A 14,818-nucleotide genomic window follows, 5' to 3' on the forward strand; every position below is an offset into this window, starting at 1 on the left:
AGCTCACATCCACAAAAAAAGTTTGGTTTCAGAGTAGCAGCTGTGTTAGTCTGTATTCACAAAAAGAAAAGGAGTACTTGTGGCACCTTAGAGACTAACCAATTTATTTGAGCATAAGCTTTTGTGAGCTACAGCTCACTTCATCGGATGCATAAAGTGGAAAGTACAGTGAGGAGATTTTATATATACACACAGACCATGAAAAAATATACATTATAAGGAGAGTGATCACTTAAGATGAGCTATTGCCAGCAGGAGAGTGGGGTGGGGGGAGAGAAAACCTTTTGAAGTGATAATCAAGGTGGGCCATTTCCAGCACATTTCCAGGAGTTAACAAGAACATCTGAGGAGCAGTGTGGAGGGGGGAGGAATAAACAAGGGGAAATAGTTTCACTTAGTATAATGACTCAACCACTCCCAGTTTCTATTCAAGCCTAAGTTAATTGTATCCAATTTGCAAATTAATTCCAATTCAGCAGTCTCTCGTTGGAGTCTGTTTTCGAAGTTTTTTGTTGAAGGATACCCACTTTGAGATCAGAAATCGAGTGACCAGAGAGATTGAAGTGTTCTCCGACTGGTTTATGAATGTTATAATTCTTGACATCTGATTTGTGTCCATTTATTCTTTTACGTAGAGACTGTCCAGTTTGCCCAATGTACATGGCAGAGGGGCATTGCTGGCATATGATGGCATATATCACATTGGTAGATGTGCAGGTGAATGAGTCTCTGATAGTGTGGCTGATGTGATTAGGCCCTATGATGGTGTCCCCTGAATAGATATGTGGGCACAGTTGGCAATGGGCTTTGTTGCAAGGATAGGTTCCTGGGTTAGTGGTTCTGTTGTGTGGTGTGTGGTTGCTGGTGAGTATTTGCTTCAGGTTGCGGGGCTGTCTGTAGGCAAGGATTGGCCTGTCTCCCAAGATTTGTGAGAGTGATGGGTCATCCTTCAGGATAGGTTGTAGATCCTTGATAATGCGTTGGAGAGTTTCAGTTGGGGGCTGAAGGTGATGGCTAGTGGCGTTCTGTTATTTTCTTTGTTGGGCCTGTCCTGTAGTAGGTGACTTCTGGGTACTCTTCTGGCTCTGTCAATCTGTTTCTTCACGTCAGCAGGTGGGTATTGTAGTTGTAAGAATGCTTGATAGAGATCTTGTAGGTGTTTGTCTCTGTCTGAGGGGTTGGAGCAAATGTGGTTGTATCGTAGAGCATGGCTGTAGACAATGGATCGTGTGGTGTGGTCTGGGTGAAAGCTGGAGGCATGTAGGTAGGAATAGCGGTCAGTAGGTTTCCGGAATAGGGTGATGTTTATGTGACCATCGCTTATTAGCACTGTAGTGTCCAGGAAGTGGATCTCCTGTGTGGACTGGTCCAGGCTGAGGTTGATGGTGGGATGGAAATTGTTGAAATCATGGTGGAATTCCTCAAGGGCTTCTTTTCCATGGGTCCAGATGATGAAGATGTCATCAATGTAGCGCAAGTAGAGTAGGGGCATTAGGGGACGAGAGCTGAGGAAACGTTCTAAGTCGGCCATAAAAATGTTGGCATACTGTGGGGCCATGCGGGTACCCATAGCAGTGCCGCTGATTTGAAGGTATACATTGTCCCCAAATGTGAAATAGTTATGGGTGAGGACAAAGTCACAAAGTTCAGCCACCAGGTTTGCCGTGACATTATCGGGGATAGTGTTCCTGACAGCTTGTAGTCCATCTTTGTGTGGAATGTTGGTGTCGAGGGCTTCTACATCCATAGTGGCCAGGATGGTGTTTTCAGGAAGATTGCCGATGGATTGTAGTTTCCTCAGGAAGTCAGTGGTGTCTCGAAGATAGCTGGGAGTGCTGGTAGCATAGGGCCTGAGGAGGGAGTCTACATAGCCAGACAATCCTGCTGTCAGGGTGCCAATGCCTGAGATGATGGGGCACCCAGGATTTCCAGGTTTATGGATCTTGGGTAGTAGATAGAATTTGGGGTTCCAGGGGTGTGTCTGTGCGGATTTGTTCTTGTGCTTTTTCAGGGAGTTTCTTGAGCAAATGCTGTAGTTTCTTTTGGTAACCCTCAGTGGGATCAGAGGGTAATGGCTTGTAGAAAGTGGTGTTGGAGAGCTGCTGAGTTTGGAAACTCAAGATGATGGAAACTTACTTCTAGATGAAGGCAGCTCATAGCATCAGACTGATATGGAAGTGGAACAAATTTATTCACCTTCAGAGACACATGCAGAAATTGAAGTAAATTAGGTAGAAGGAAGAAAGGATGAGGAACTTACAAACAAGTTACAGTATGGGGACCCAGCTTCATGGCCCAGATGTGATGACAGTGTGCGGGAAATTCTCATGGAACATGGACCTAACAAGTTCATGAATTTCCCTTCCCTAAGGATGGAAATAAAAGAAAATTCTCTGCTCAGCATTACAAGAGGAAACTCATTAATGGGGAAGAAATTCATCGAAACTGGTTACAATATTCAGTGTTGAAGGACTCTGTGTTTTGCTTTTGCTGCAAGTTGTTTAGAAATCAAGCAGTTGGTACATCACTTACTGAAAATGGTTCAAAGGACTGGAAAAACATATCTTCAATTCTCTTTTCACATGAAAGAAGTACAGAACATTTGGAATGTTTTCAAAATTGGAAAGAACTTGAATTAGGATTGAAAAAAAGAAAAACTATTGATGAAGAAAATTTACATGTGACCAAGGAAAAAGAAGAAATATTGGCAACAAATATTAGAGCGTCTGATTGCTTTAGTGAGAATTCTTGGTGGGCAAAATTTGGCATTCCATGGCTGTGGTAGAAATGAAAAATTATACAGGCCAGGTAATGGAAACTTTTTAAAATTTGTTGACTACCTAGCTTTGTTTGGTCCATTCATGAAGGAGCATCTACGTAAAATAACTGATCATGAAACACAGGTTCATTACTTAGGAAAAAAATATGATATAATATATCTAAAATATAGAAAAGTCTGCAGATGAAGATAATGTTGAAGTGCTCATAAAGGAACATTTTTTGAGTTTCGTACCACTGAAGGAGACGACTGGAGTATTTATGACTGAAACTATTCTACAAGAACTTGAAACAATGTCATTATCTGTTGAAAACTTACGTGGCTGGCTATGATAATGGGAGTAATATGAAAGGTAAAGACAATGGTGTGCAAAGGAGAATGATGGAAATCAATCCTAGGGCCTTTTTCATTCCTTGTAGTGCACATTCTCTGAATTTGGTTGTCAGTGACGCTGCTAGATGCTGTTTGGAGGCAAGCAGTTTCTTTGACTTGGTGCAACGTGTTTATGTGTTTTTCTCAGGCTCAACACGCCGTTGGGAGATTCTGACTCGCCATGTGAATTCTCTAACTGTGAAACTACTTAGTCAGACAAGATGGGAGAGTCGTACTGATGCTTTGAAGCCTCTTCCCTATGAACTTGGAAACATTTATGATGCCCTAACTGAAATTTCTGATGATACTACCTTTACTGGATCATCTGGCAATACAGCAGGTTCATATGCAGAAGCTCTTGCAAATGGCCTTTCCAAGTTCAAATTTGTGACTTCACTCATTTTGTGGTATGATATCCTTTTTAAGATTAACCTCGCTAGTAAGCAGCTTCAGGAAAAGAACTTGAACATACATTCTGCTATTCAAAAACTGCAGCAAACTAAAAATATTCTGGAGGAATTCAGAAGTGATGAAGGGTTTGAAAGAACACTGATAGATTCTCTCGAGCTCGCTGAAGAAATAGACTTTCCGACAGAATTTGAATCAGAGCCAGTTCGCATTCGGCAAAAGAAACAGCAGTTTTTGTTTGAAGGATGAGACACATCCATTCAGAACCCAAAACAAAGGTTCAAAGTGAATTTCTACTTCGCAGTCCTTGATACTGCTATTCACTCGGTTGACAAAAGATTTCAGCAGATGCAGCAGCTAGAGTCAGTATTTGGCTTTCTATATGATATCCACAGCTTGCAAAAGAAAACAGCAAAACAGATAAGAGAATTTTGTATAAAACTGGAGTCAGCATTGACTCATGAAAATTCAAAAGACATTGATGCTACAGATTTGTGTAGTGAGCTTCAGGCTTTTTCAAGACGACTTAAGAAACATTCCACTCCTGAAGAAGTACTGAAGTTTGTTTGTGAAAATAAACTCAGTTTTCCAAACATTTTTATAGCTCTATGCATTCTTTTAACTTTGCCAGTTTCCGTAGCTAGTGGGGAACGTAGCTTCTCAAAGTTAAAATTGATAAAAACATATCTGCATTCAACAATGGTGCAAGAGAGACTTGTTGGACTTGCCACAATGTCAATACAGCATGAAATACCTGGGAAATTGGATCTAAAAGAACTAGTGACTGAATTTTCAAAACTTAAAGCAAGAAAAGTCATGTTTTAAGAGCACAGAGTGTTTTTTATTCGGCGTGTTTTGTAAACATAGGTTAAAGTTCATTGAAGAGTTTTCTTATTTCTTTCTATATTGGATGTGGCGATAATGGCAGTTAAAGCAGGATAGCATAATGTACGATTTTGGATTTGTAATAATAAAAATTATAATTAACATTTGAATGCATTTTTATTTGAAATCAGACTGAAATATCATCTAGCTGTTGTGTACAAATCTATTCTGAAAATTTCATGTCTCTATTATATCTGATCTCAGAAACATTGGTTGGACAGACGGATGGACGGGCAAACCAAATAATTAAGCCTCTGTTTAAAAAAAAAATCGCTTAAAAACATTAAAAGGAAAAAAGCGGGAAAATGTTTCCCAGTTTACCAAAAACCTCAGCCTAGATCTGCCCTGGGGGTTTGGGGTGGGGGTGCCGATTGCATGGTTCGCCTAGGGCACCAATTGCTGGCAGCTAGTGTAGGGCTGCCCCTGCCTGTTAATGAAATTTTTGGGATTATTTTGTTTGTTTTTGTTCATTTGGGAGTCAGTTTGGTGCTTATGAAAGTCACTAATAACAATGGGTTGAGGTTGAGCCATGCACACTGTGGCAGGTACAATACACGCTTCCATATATAGGTATGTTTGTTACAGCAGCTAAAATCTGACCTTCAATATCTTTCTTGCTCTAGCTTTGAGCATCTCACTGATGAAGTCACACAGTGCAAGTTGTATGATATGTGTGAATGGGGATTAGTATGTGCTCACATTTACTTGTGACATTACATTAGGATTTGGATTCATGTGGATTTGGATTCCAGAAATGAAAGCCTAAAATGCAAACCCATTGCATCACCTGGGTTTCAGATGTCAGCCAATGGTTTTTGCTGGTGAATGGCTGCTAAAAATGCTTGTAAAAGGCATTTCTTGCTGTAAAGGCAAGAAGAACTGCAGCAATTCCATCAGCCATGAAAGAAAGAAGGAAAAGCAGAGCCAAAAAATTGAATAGCTATTTTAAAATATAAATGTGTACTGCATGGGTGTGTAAAGAAATAGATAAAGATATATGCACTTTGACTCCCACTTATAGGGTGGGATTTTGAATGTTGACCTTATTCTGCTGCCATTTAAATCAGTGGTAAAATTTCCAGTGATTTCAGTGAAAGCAGTTAGATCAACAATGAACACCTTTGAAAATCTCACCTATTATATATGCATCTCTCTTTAAAAAAACTGCATGTATTTATACTTTTAGTTATAGGCAGCAATTAAGGGTACAAACCTGTGGTTACCCAGATTTCTTGTCTATGAACTCTTTTCCATGGTGTAGGTGCCTAAATGTAGGTACCTATAGTAAATCCATATAAAAATACCTAAATAAGATCCTGACTTCCTTTGAAAATAAGGCCACTTATCTAGTTTGACAATTTGGGGCTAACCTTCTTAAGAACTCTGTGCAAGCCTTATACAGTGAAAACTTTCCTTTGATTTGTGACAGATTGCATCATGATGGCATATCCTAGCCGTGTAGCTATACCTAGTTTCATTTTGTAAATAGTGCTATCTTTTTCTAAGCATCTGAAATATTATACAGTTGATAGAATATTTAGCCTAATATATCAGTAATGGTAGAGAGGGTGGTTCCTGGGTGATGTCAGTGTCACTTGCTCAGTCAGCCAAAAAAGAACAACAAAGATGTTACCACTTGGAGTATTTTTAAAGACTTTTAAAGACAAAACACCTTTGACGAATTCTACTTGTTGGGTCTATAAAACGCCCTCCTGCCTCATAGCATCTACCACAGGTGTTTGTCTTCAGAACGTCAGTTGCCAGGGGACTCAGACAGAGTGGTTTCAGCTGCAGTGAAAATTTGTGTCTTCAGGAAGGACTATATTAGAAGGATGAGCTCTTGAGAATCACTGCTGTGTGGGTATGGGCAGAGCTGATAGTGGGATAATGTGAACAAAATTTGTCTGAATAAAGCTATTTATTGGTGAATGCTTGCTGCAAGTATCCCGTTTGCTGGAAGGGACACTGGAGTTTTCAAAACCAGAGTCTTCTCTTCCACTGGTATTAGTTAGGAGCAACTCCTTTTAAGCCAATGGATTTACATCACTATAAACCTGTATAAGTGAGAGAATTAGTCTGCTATATTTAAATAAAACATTGGCTTTACCTCCATTACTAGTAGTATGTCAGTCATCTAACTTACTTTTCACTTTGTATTTGTTTTCTTGTTTCATTTCACTCACAGTTTGGACAATAGAAATAGTCTTTCACTTCGATTCTCCTTCGCTAGCATGTTGCTAATGTATTTGAATTACAAACATTCTAAAGGAATGTTTAAATCCAAACAAGATACTGTTTACACGGGAATTTTTACAGAATCCTAGAACCATTTCTCCTCAACTCTTGTAAAAACTTTTATTTGTACAAATTTTGGGCCTAAGGTGACCCTTTAATGAACGCTGAGAGGAAGAAGGCCTTTTGTTTGAACTTTAGCCATAGGCAGCCTGTTTGCAGGTGCTATTTGAATGGGTTGTTTATCCTGTACTTGACCTTGACTTACATAACTTGAGCAATAGTCTGATGAAATTGAGTTCCATTGAACTACAGGTGTTTAGTTAAGACTTGTAGCTCTAAAATGTTTTTTTCCCCTTGAATTCAGCTGCTACAGCAATATAGAGCCTCATCCTGCAAACACATACTATTGGATCTAGTGTTTACTACCATGAGTAGTCCCATTGAAGCCAATGTGGCTATTCGCAGTGGTAACCACGGTGGTAGTAAATGTTTGCAGAATTGGGTCCATATATCCAATAATGTGAAATGTTTGAATAACTGATATTCTCTGGTAGGGACGGTTCTTATCTAATACTATATAAATAAGAGCTGCCACTGTTGTTAGATTATTTCTAAGTCTGGTTCTTTCACTTTGGAATATCCACGAAAATTAGCAGGATTTAAGAAAGAAATGTAATGCAATAAAATCAAGAGTAAAAATTAACGGAAATTGTAAAATGTCATTGTCACAGTTGATTTTCCTTCTGTATTACACAGATTCAGTGTTAATGGATTCTTGTTAAAAAACCTAGACTCATTATCTTGATCTATTTTTGTTGCTATCTATGCTCATGGGTCACCTGCGAATACAGGTGTGTCCCTCTGAGCATGGAGTTTTATTCCAAAGATGTTCTGTGATTTTTATACCCCTAGGAGAGCATGATACACTGCTTCCTGGGAAACACTAGCAGTTATAACTGGGATCTTGGTCACGCAAAAGTAGAAAAGAAGAAAGTACAAGACTTACAAAATTATTAGTTACTACATACCATTTTCATTTCTGGATAAACTGATAGAATATGTGATAAAATTGGTAATGGGTACAATGCACAATGATCATCGTGTGTAACAAATTGTCATGTCTTATATTTTCATTACAATAGTATTTTTCTAGAAAGTAGTTTAATATATAACAGCCTCTAAATATGAAACAGATACAACAAAATAAAATAATTTCAAAATGAATATAGTTGTCTTGTGAATAGGAATCAATGTAGAATGTGTCTACTGGGTATGTGTTGGTTGAAGCATGAGGACATATATTATCCTTGAGCCTTGCGTGAAACTTCCTATTAGCATCAGTGGAAAGTTCTACAATCTGAGGGTACTGTGTCTCTGATCCATAACTAAGTGAAGTCACTAAGAGTCTTTTTGCTGACTTCAACTGGCTTTGATTCAGGCCTTCTAAATCCCAGGGAGTTTTAAACTGTTGATTGGTTAAGATTTTTTCCACATTTTAAAGTTCTTTTTTCTTTTAGGAAAACCCTCCTCCTTTTTCTTGCGATATGCGTAGCTGTGGGTGCCGCACAAATGCCAGCACAAGGTGAGAAGACTTCCTTATAACAGAGTATTTGAATAATCTGCCACTAGAGGAAAAAAAGTAAATGGCTTCTGGTAGTAATGACCTTAAATTCAGCTGTTCAGAAGTTACTAATCCAAATGTCAGATAGAGTACAATGAGATCATAAGTTCAAATTAACCATTTGGAAAAGATGACCTTTTGAATATAACTCAGATTTTCTGTCTATGAAATTGCTTACATATTTAACCAAAGTCTTTATAAAAGAGAAGTCTTGTACAGTGAAAAAGCTTTGATTGTGTCGTCATTGTAAGTGGGTGTTCTTGGGGGTGGTGAACTGTGGCTGAGTTACCTTTGCACTTCTTAAGACTTTGCAAGCAAACAAGGGCCTGTAATAAGTGCTTAGTCTAGATGGGCATTATTAGGCAAAAAGTGAAATTTGCATGTTAGCTTATTTTTGTATTCAAATACAGATGTTGGTTAGGAAATAGGGTGGTGTTTTGTTTTTGTCTGCTTGGTATCCTGGCACTGCCAGATGTGAAGGGTTACGTCAGAGACAGCTGAAGAACATGCATCCTAAATTGATGAAAGTTAATGTGTCAGGATGGTAATTTTTGGCTGCCAGTAATGGGTCATGGATAGCATTGAGTGCCTGTCATGTAAATTGCCCTTCACTGTCTAAGCGACACACAAAATGACTTCACCTTTGAAATAAATGTTCACTTTTGGCTGGTGACTAGACTCACCACAAAGAGAACCAAACCAAACAACTGGAATATGTTTTAAAGAAAAGGACTGATTCCTGATTATATTGTGCTTGAGTCTGTGGTGATGAATCAGCAGCTGAGTACCCTCCTCCTCACGTATCACTTTGCATTGTTACCTGTCAGTTGCAATATTTTTCTGTTCTTGTTTTCTTCTTAGTCTTGTGGTTTTTGTTCCAGTATGTTGCTTCTTTTCCTTTCTTGCTCTTAATTTTTTCCTCCACTACTTGTTTATGTCTCCCCTGCTCTCTTCATCTGCCTTGGCAAGGCTGCCTCCCTATTCTCCCATTCAGAGCATGCTATATGCTGCCTGGGATGTTGCTAATTTCCTGGTGCCACTCTCATTGAGCCAAGTTCTGCAATGGAAGAGAAAGAAAGTTTGGCCTTGCAGGCTGAGCCTACAGCCGTATATGTACATGGACTGCTCTGATGGCCAGCTACATTAGGGGCCACCGCAGGAACAGGGTAGGAAGGTGGGTGGATTTAAGGAGTCAGCTTCCACTTTTCCTGAAGCAGCAGAAATGGTAAGAGATACCAGTGATGGGCTTGACATTATGGAGTGATGGTAGCTGCTATATAGTTAAGGATGAAGCTAACTTCCCATTATATATCCAGTTTTCAACCAACCACTCCAAACTTCTCCAAAAGATAACAAGTTCCCCCAAAATTTCACATGCCACATGTCATCCCCAGGAGGAAATTTTCTGGGAAGATTGGCAAAATATCAGAAAAGGAGTTTTAAAGTTACAGGACTAGATCCTCAGCTATAGCAGAACCGTGCTCCTACCATTAAGAGGTGCAAATGTGCCCTCTGCTGTCCTTCAGTTCGGGAGGCACAGGGTTGGTCTTCTGCATAAAATAGAAAAGTGTCATGACTGCTGTGTTTCATATAAGCAGTCTGATACCCTGGGTGGCTGCTCTATCAGCTGGGGCTTGTTAGGTAAAGGAATGCCCTGTCTATGCTCCTTGTACCAGGAGGGGACTCGTGTAGAAGCTACTATTGCAGCTCTACACTACCCAGAAATTCCACAATGAAGGGGAAATCCTGCACTCGCTGCCTGAGGAGTTTTAGGGCTGCTTTGCCTGGGAAAGATTATTTTGTGGTTGGGAGTTGTCTGGTTCCCTTAACTGTTAATTTTTAAACTTTTCAACCTTTGGGCTAGGTCTTAAATCCATGCAGGAACTGAAGGTGGTAGATACAGAGTGTGCTTCATGCTTAGCAGGTATCTCAGCAGGAGCATGTTACACCCTTGCTTTGTGGTCTGCCTATAAAACCCTAACTGGCCTTGCACCTGCATACTTCCCAGACTGCTTGTCTCTGTGCCACACTGCCACAGCTGAGATCGGTGGAAGCACTCAAGCTGACACTCTTTGAGCATCAGGGAGGGAGTTTTTGGCAGGGCATTTTATCTTGCCGTTTATCCACTTCTGTAGCCCTCTCATCGCAGTATTTGAGAACCTTTTGGCTTTGGAACTTGCTTCCCACTTGTTAATTCCTAGGGCACACTGAAAAGCTTGCCTTCTAAAAGGGATTTGGGGAAGGGGATTTTGCTGAGGAGCTATCATTAGTTAGTTTTTGCACCTTTACTTTGCTGTAAGTACTATCTAATTACTGCTGTGTACAGTGGAGATTGCTGCAGGTTTTATGTTTATATTGGTGGGTTTAAAATGATTGCCAAGGATGCCTAGAGCTTAGGATGCACACCTCTTCTTAGAAGTCTATGTAGATAAAATAAATATTCAGCAGCGGCAGCGTGATTTGGAATCATGTGATTTTCTACCCCAGCTGCATGCTCCCCGGTTAGAGGAAAAAGCAGATAAGAGGAGCCATTTCTGATGCATCAAGAAGAAAATGTTCTGTGTATTTCACATCCACATAAGCAAATGAACTTTCAAAGGTGTTTGTTTGCCCCTCTATGGACATGAACATAAAAATGGCCATACTGGGTCAGACCAAAGATCCATCTAGCCCAGTATCCTGTCTTCTGACAGTGGCCAATGCCAGGTGCCCCAGAGGGAATGAACAGAACAGGTACACATCACGTGATCCATCCCCTGGCGCCCATTCCCAGCTTCTGGCAAGCAGAGGCTGGGGACACCATTCTAATAGAATTAATTGTTAAGCGCACACTGCAAAGTGAAAAGAACCCCCCAAATTGCATTGAAAGATAGTGAAAGTTGTAACTTAACCCATCAAATATATGGAAGTTTGCAGAAAAACATCATTACTTGGGCACAACAAGAACATTACTGTTCTTCTGCTGAAGTTTATTGTGACCTCTTACTCAGAGCCTAATCCTTAGTTCTGAAGCCCATTCTTCCCTTGGCTTAGGTAACAAATGTAACATTCTTCTTTTTGAATTTCTTGATGAAGTGAGCTGTAGCTCACGAAAGCTTATGCTCAAATAAATCTGTTAGTCTCTAAGGTGCCACAAATACTCCTTTTGTTTTTATAACATGTTTCATGAAGAAATCTTGCTACAGCTGTCATTGCACTGTTGTAGACATTAGCCCCTTTGTAGCTGATATCAGTTCCATGTAACTCAATGGGAAATTTCCTTAAATGAAAATCTCCCCTAAAGCAGATGTCCTATGCTACACTTCAGTTTTATTTAAGTCCTATATTTGGTCCCTTCTGACCTTAGTATCTATGAATCTATATTAAGGGCTTAATTGGGACCAAATTAATATGTAGGGCTGTGCGATGGCAGCCTGCACAAGCATGAATTTTGCCTACCATGTGATTCTTTGAGATAGTAATATAAAAGGCTATAAAAAGTAGTTATACATACAAAGCAACTGATTTATAAAAGTTTTCTGCTTTAAAGCGTATGTGGGTATTTTAAATAAGAAAAAGCATCAGGACATATTGAGATACCCATGCCTGCAAAATTTCAGTTCCTAAAAATCTCTCTTTAAGAAGTGGCTGAAATGTATGATAGATTGCAGAATGATGTGTGAGGAACCATATTGTGAAAGAGAAAATTGCTTAGATTTCTCAGAATCAAAAGAAATTCAAAGAAAGAAGCAGCAAAAAGACAGACAGGTCAAGCAGCCTATCCCTCTGTCGAACTACATAGCAGATCCAGAGACAGTACTAAGCTGTTCACAGAGTTATCTAGGGAGTTTGCCAAAGATTCAGATGCCACCCATTAAGAATATCTTGGTACTTGGTTTCTGACTTATATGTTGAAAGGAGAGGTTATATTGGTAGTTATTCTGCCAAACATTATGTTGCTGGGTGGAGTAATTAATATGCATTGCCTCCTCTCTTGTTCGTACAAGGCAGCTATGCACACATTGCTTGAGAAGCAATGCATTGTGTAAATGTCCTTGTCTGTATGGGGCCTAAGCCACAAGTCAGTCTGGGGAATTCTGCATGCACAGCCCACAGGTCTAATTGGTACTCACTGCTCTACTTATTCCGCTAGGTCTCAAGCATCAGTCAGAGGAGTGCTCCCCATGTTAACTAAAACCTGCCGCAGCATAGGGAGTGTGTAGCAACTGGACTTGCACAGTGATGTTGAGCTGGCCAGTCACACTTACTCACTGCAGAGTAGAGCCAAACAGCTAGAAGGGTACACCTTAGGAGGGCTGAAGTGGGAAGGACAGCCCAAGTAGCTCATCCTCACAGTTGCCACGAGTGGCAAGGATAGCAAAAAGAGATGAGATAGGCACAGGTGTTGGAACTAAGGGTACTGGGGGTGCTGCCACACCCCCTGTCTTAAGGTGGTTTCATCATACCCAGGCTTTACAGTTTGGTTCAATGGCTCTGAGCACTCCCACTATACAAAATGTGCCAGCACTCCTGAAGATTGGATGGAAATGCAGAGCCATAAAACAATCAGGGTGCTGTATCCTGACAGTGTTACATATGTCCCTGTTGCCACACAACACTACAGTTTCAGGCTCTTGTGCTGTCATTATTTGTGGCTGTTATGATTATATATCTGCTGGTGAACTGGGCATCCAGATCACCTGACTCCCAGTGTGGTGCCTAGAGCCGGCTGAAAATTTTCTGGCAATGTATTTTTCAGTGGAAAATGGCTTTTTGATGGTTGTTTCCATTTTGACACGTTAATATCCATTTTTGGCAATTTTTTGAGGTTTTAGTTGAAAAACACAAAAAACTTTAAATTTTGCAGTTTTCAGTGGGCAACAACTGGCAGGTGGGGGGAGCTGTTGGTTTTTCAGTGGTCTTCACTACTATTGGTGGATAGGGAAGAGACAGAGCCAAAGTTTATTCCACCCCTCCTCCCCCCATACTCCCAGTGATGGAACAACTGCATGAATTTTGCAGGGCATTAGGGGGAGAAGGAGAAAAAGCATCAGGCTGCAAAAGCTAAAACAAATAGTTTTAACAAGATGAGCCATAGCAATGTGTGTGACAAATATGCTCTTATTTATTGGGTAAAAGAGTAGGTGAAGACAGATGATGTGCAGACATACATAAGGGAAAACAACTGACCTTTAATGGGTATAGAAAAATAATGGCTTTCATAATGGGGAAAGAGTTCAGAGGATTACGTGTTCCTAAAACCAATGATGAATTTTGAAAGCTAAAACCAAACTGAATGTATTCAAAAGGGACCACACACCTGACCAGAAATCAAATATCCAGAAACAGAGTTTGTAGCTGCATAGTAGGACATAGACAGTGCAAGTATAGAAGTATAGTTGGGGTGATTTGTTGCTACTTAATCTTTTGTGTCATTTTTTCATTCTGCATTTGCTTTGTGTTTAGCCCTCTCCTGAGCTGCTACTTGTTCGGAGGAAACTAGTATATTGCGGGTGTAAAAAGCATTTATCCTTTCTTTTTCATGAGGATCTTTGGTTCTTTTCCTTTTTCCATTATTCTTTTATGATGGAATTAGAGAGATTCTTTTTTCCATTCTTTGGAACAATAAAAACTAAATTTACCCTGCTTTTGTGTCTCAGCAAACTAAGAGAATAGCCTCTAAGAACTCTTGGGGCATCAGGTAATTTTCAAAATAAACAGAATGAGGAACCAAGAATTGAGCACAATTTCTCTAGGGGGTTGTTGACACAGATACTAACATGACTTTCACTCCCACTCACGCTGACTTTAGAAAGTTTGTGTGCTGCAGATTTCAAGTGTCTCAGCAAACAGTCCGCCTTTTAGCTCACCTCTGCTGTGATATCCATGTTTACTCTTCTCACTTCCTTAAATGACAACCAGATTCACCAGTGACATTTCCACCCATACAGTTTATTAACAAAAATGCCATGAAATGAAAGTGAATATTAATTATTTTAGAATTATAAGGATAAAAACACTGCAAGGTTACAGTACTCATGTTGATGGATAAGGATATTTAACTTGGAGTTTTGCAGTCACAGGATGCTTGCCATCTTAGACAGTTCTCCATTTAATGTACAAAATGACTGCTGCTCATTAACTTGTTTATTCATAATTTCTTTTAAAGCTCAGTAAACTGAAATCTTTGATTCATTCATCAAGTAGTCTTCCTATACTACCTCCCCTACAATGTATCACAACAACTATCGAGAAGGTTAACCTCTAGAGGTGGGAGTGCAGCTCAGAGTCCATGGCCCTTCAGTTCTTCACCTGCTAGGTTCCAGTTGTAGTGATGATTTTTGTGATTTGGGCACATGTACTGAACTGTTAAGACCACAAAACTCATTCCCACAGGCCATTGAATAGCCATCATGAAGTAGTAACTTTTGGTCATTGATCTGGGGATGAAAGGGTCTATATCCTATTACAAATCCTCTGAGCTATCTAGTCAACCATTATGGGCCAGATTCTGCCTGGTTCTTAGATGGGTGCACAAT

At 39.9% G+C, this 14,818-nt stretch overlaps 1 protein-coding gene across 10 annotated transcripts in view; it reads left to right on the plus strand.

Annotated features, from left to right (window-relative positions):
* COL24A1 (collagen type XXIV alpha 1 chain) overlaps window positions 1-14,818 on the plus strand; it is a 241,328-nt gene that overhangs the window by 8,466 nt on the left and 218,044 nt on the right. For all 10 annotated transcript variants that reach the window (XR_012160423.1, XR_012160422.1, XM_073357181.1 and 7 more), the window contains exon 2: window positions 8,197-8,261. Coding sequence is in view for 8 of the 10 variants with exons in the window: in XM_073357181.1 (XP_073213282.1) it covers window positions 8,197-8,261 (65 nt within the window). In the remaining 2 variants the exon portion in view is untranslated. The remainder of the gene's footprint in view (window positions 1-8,196; window positions 8,262-14,818) is intronic.

Source organism: Lepidochelys kempii, chromosome 8 (assembly GCF_965140265.1).
Source record: "Lepidochelys kempii isolate rLepKem1 chromosome 8, rLepKem1.hap2, whole genome shotgun sequence".
Lineage (NCBI taxonomy): Eukaryota > Metazoa > Chordata > Testudines > Cheloniidae > Lepidochelys > Lepidochelys kempii.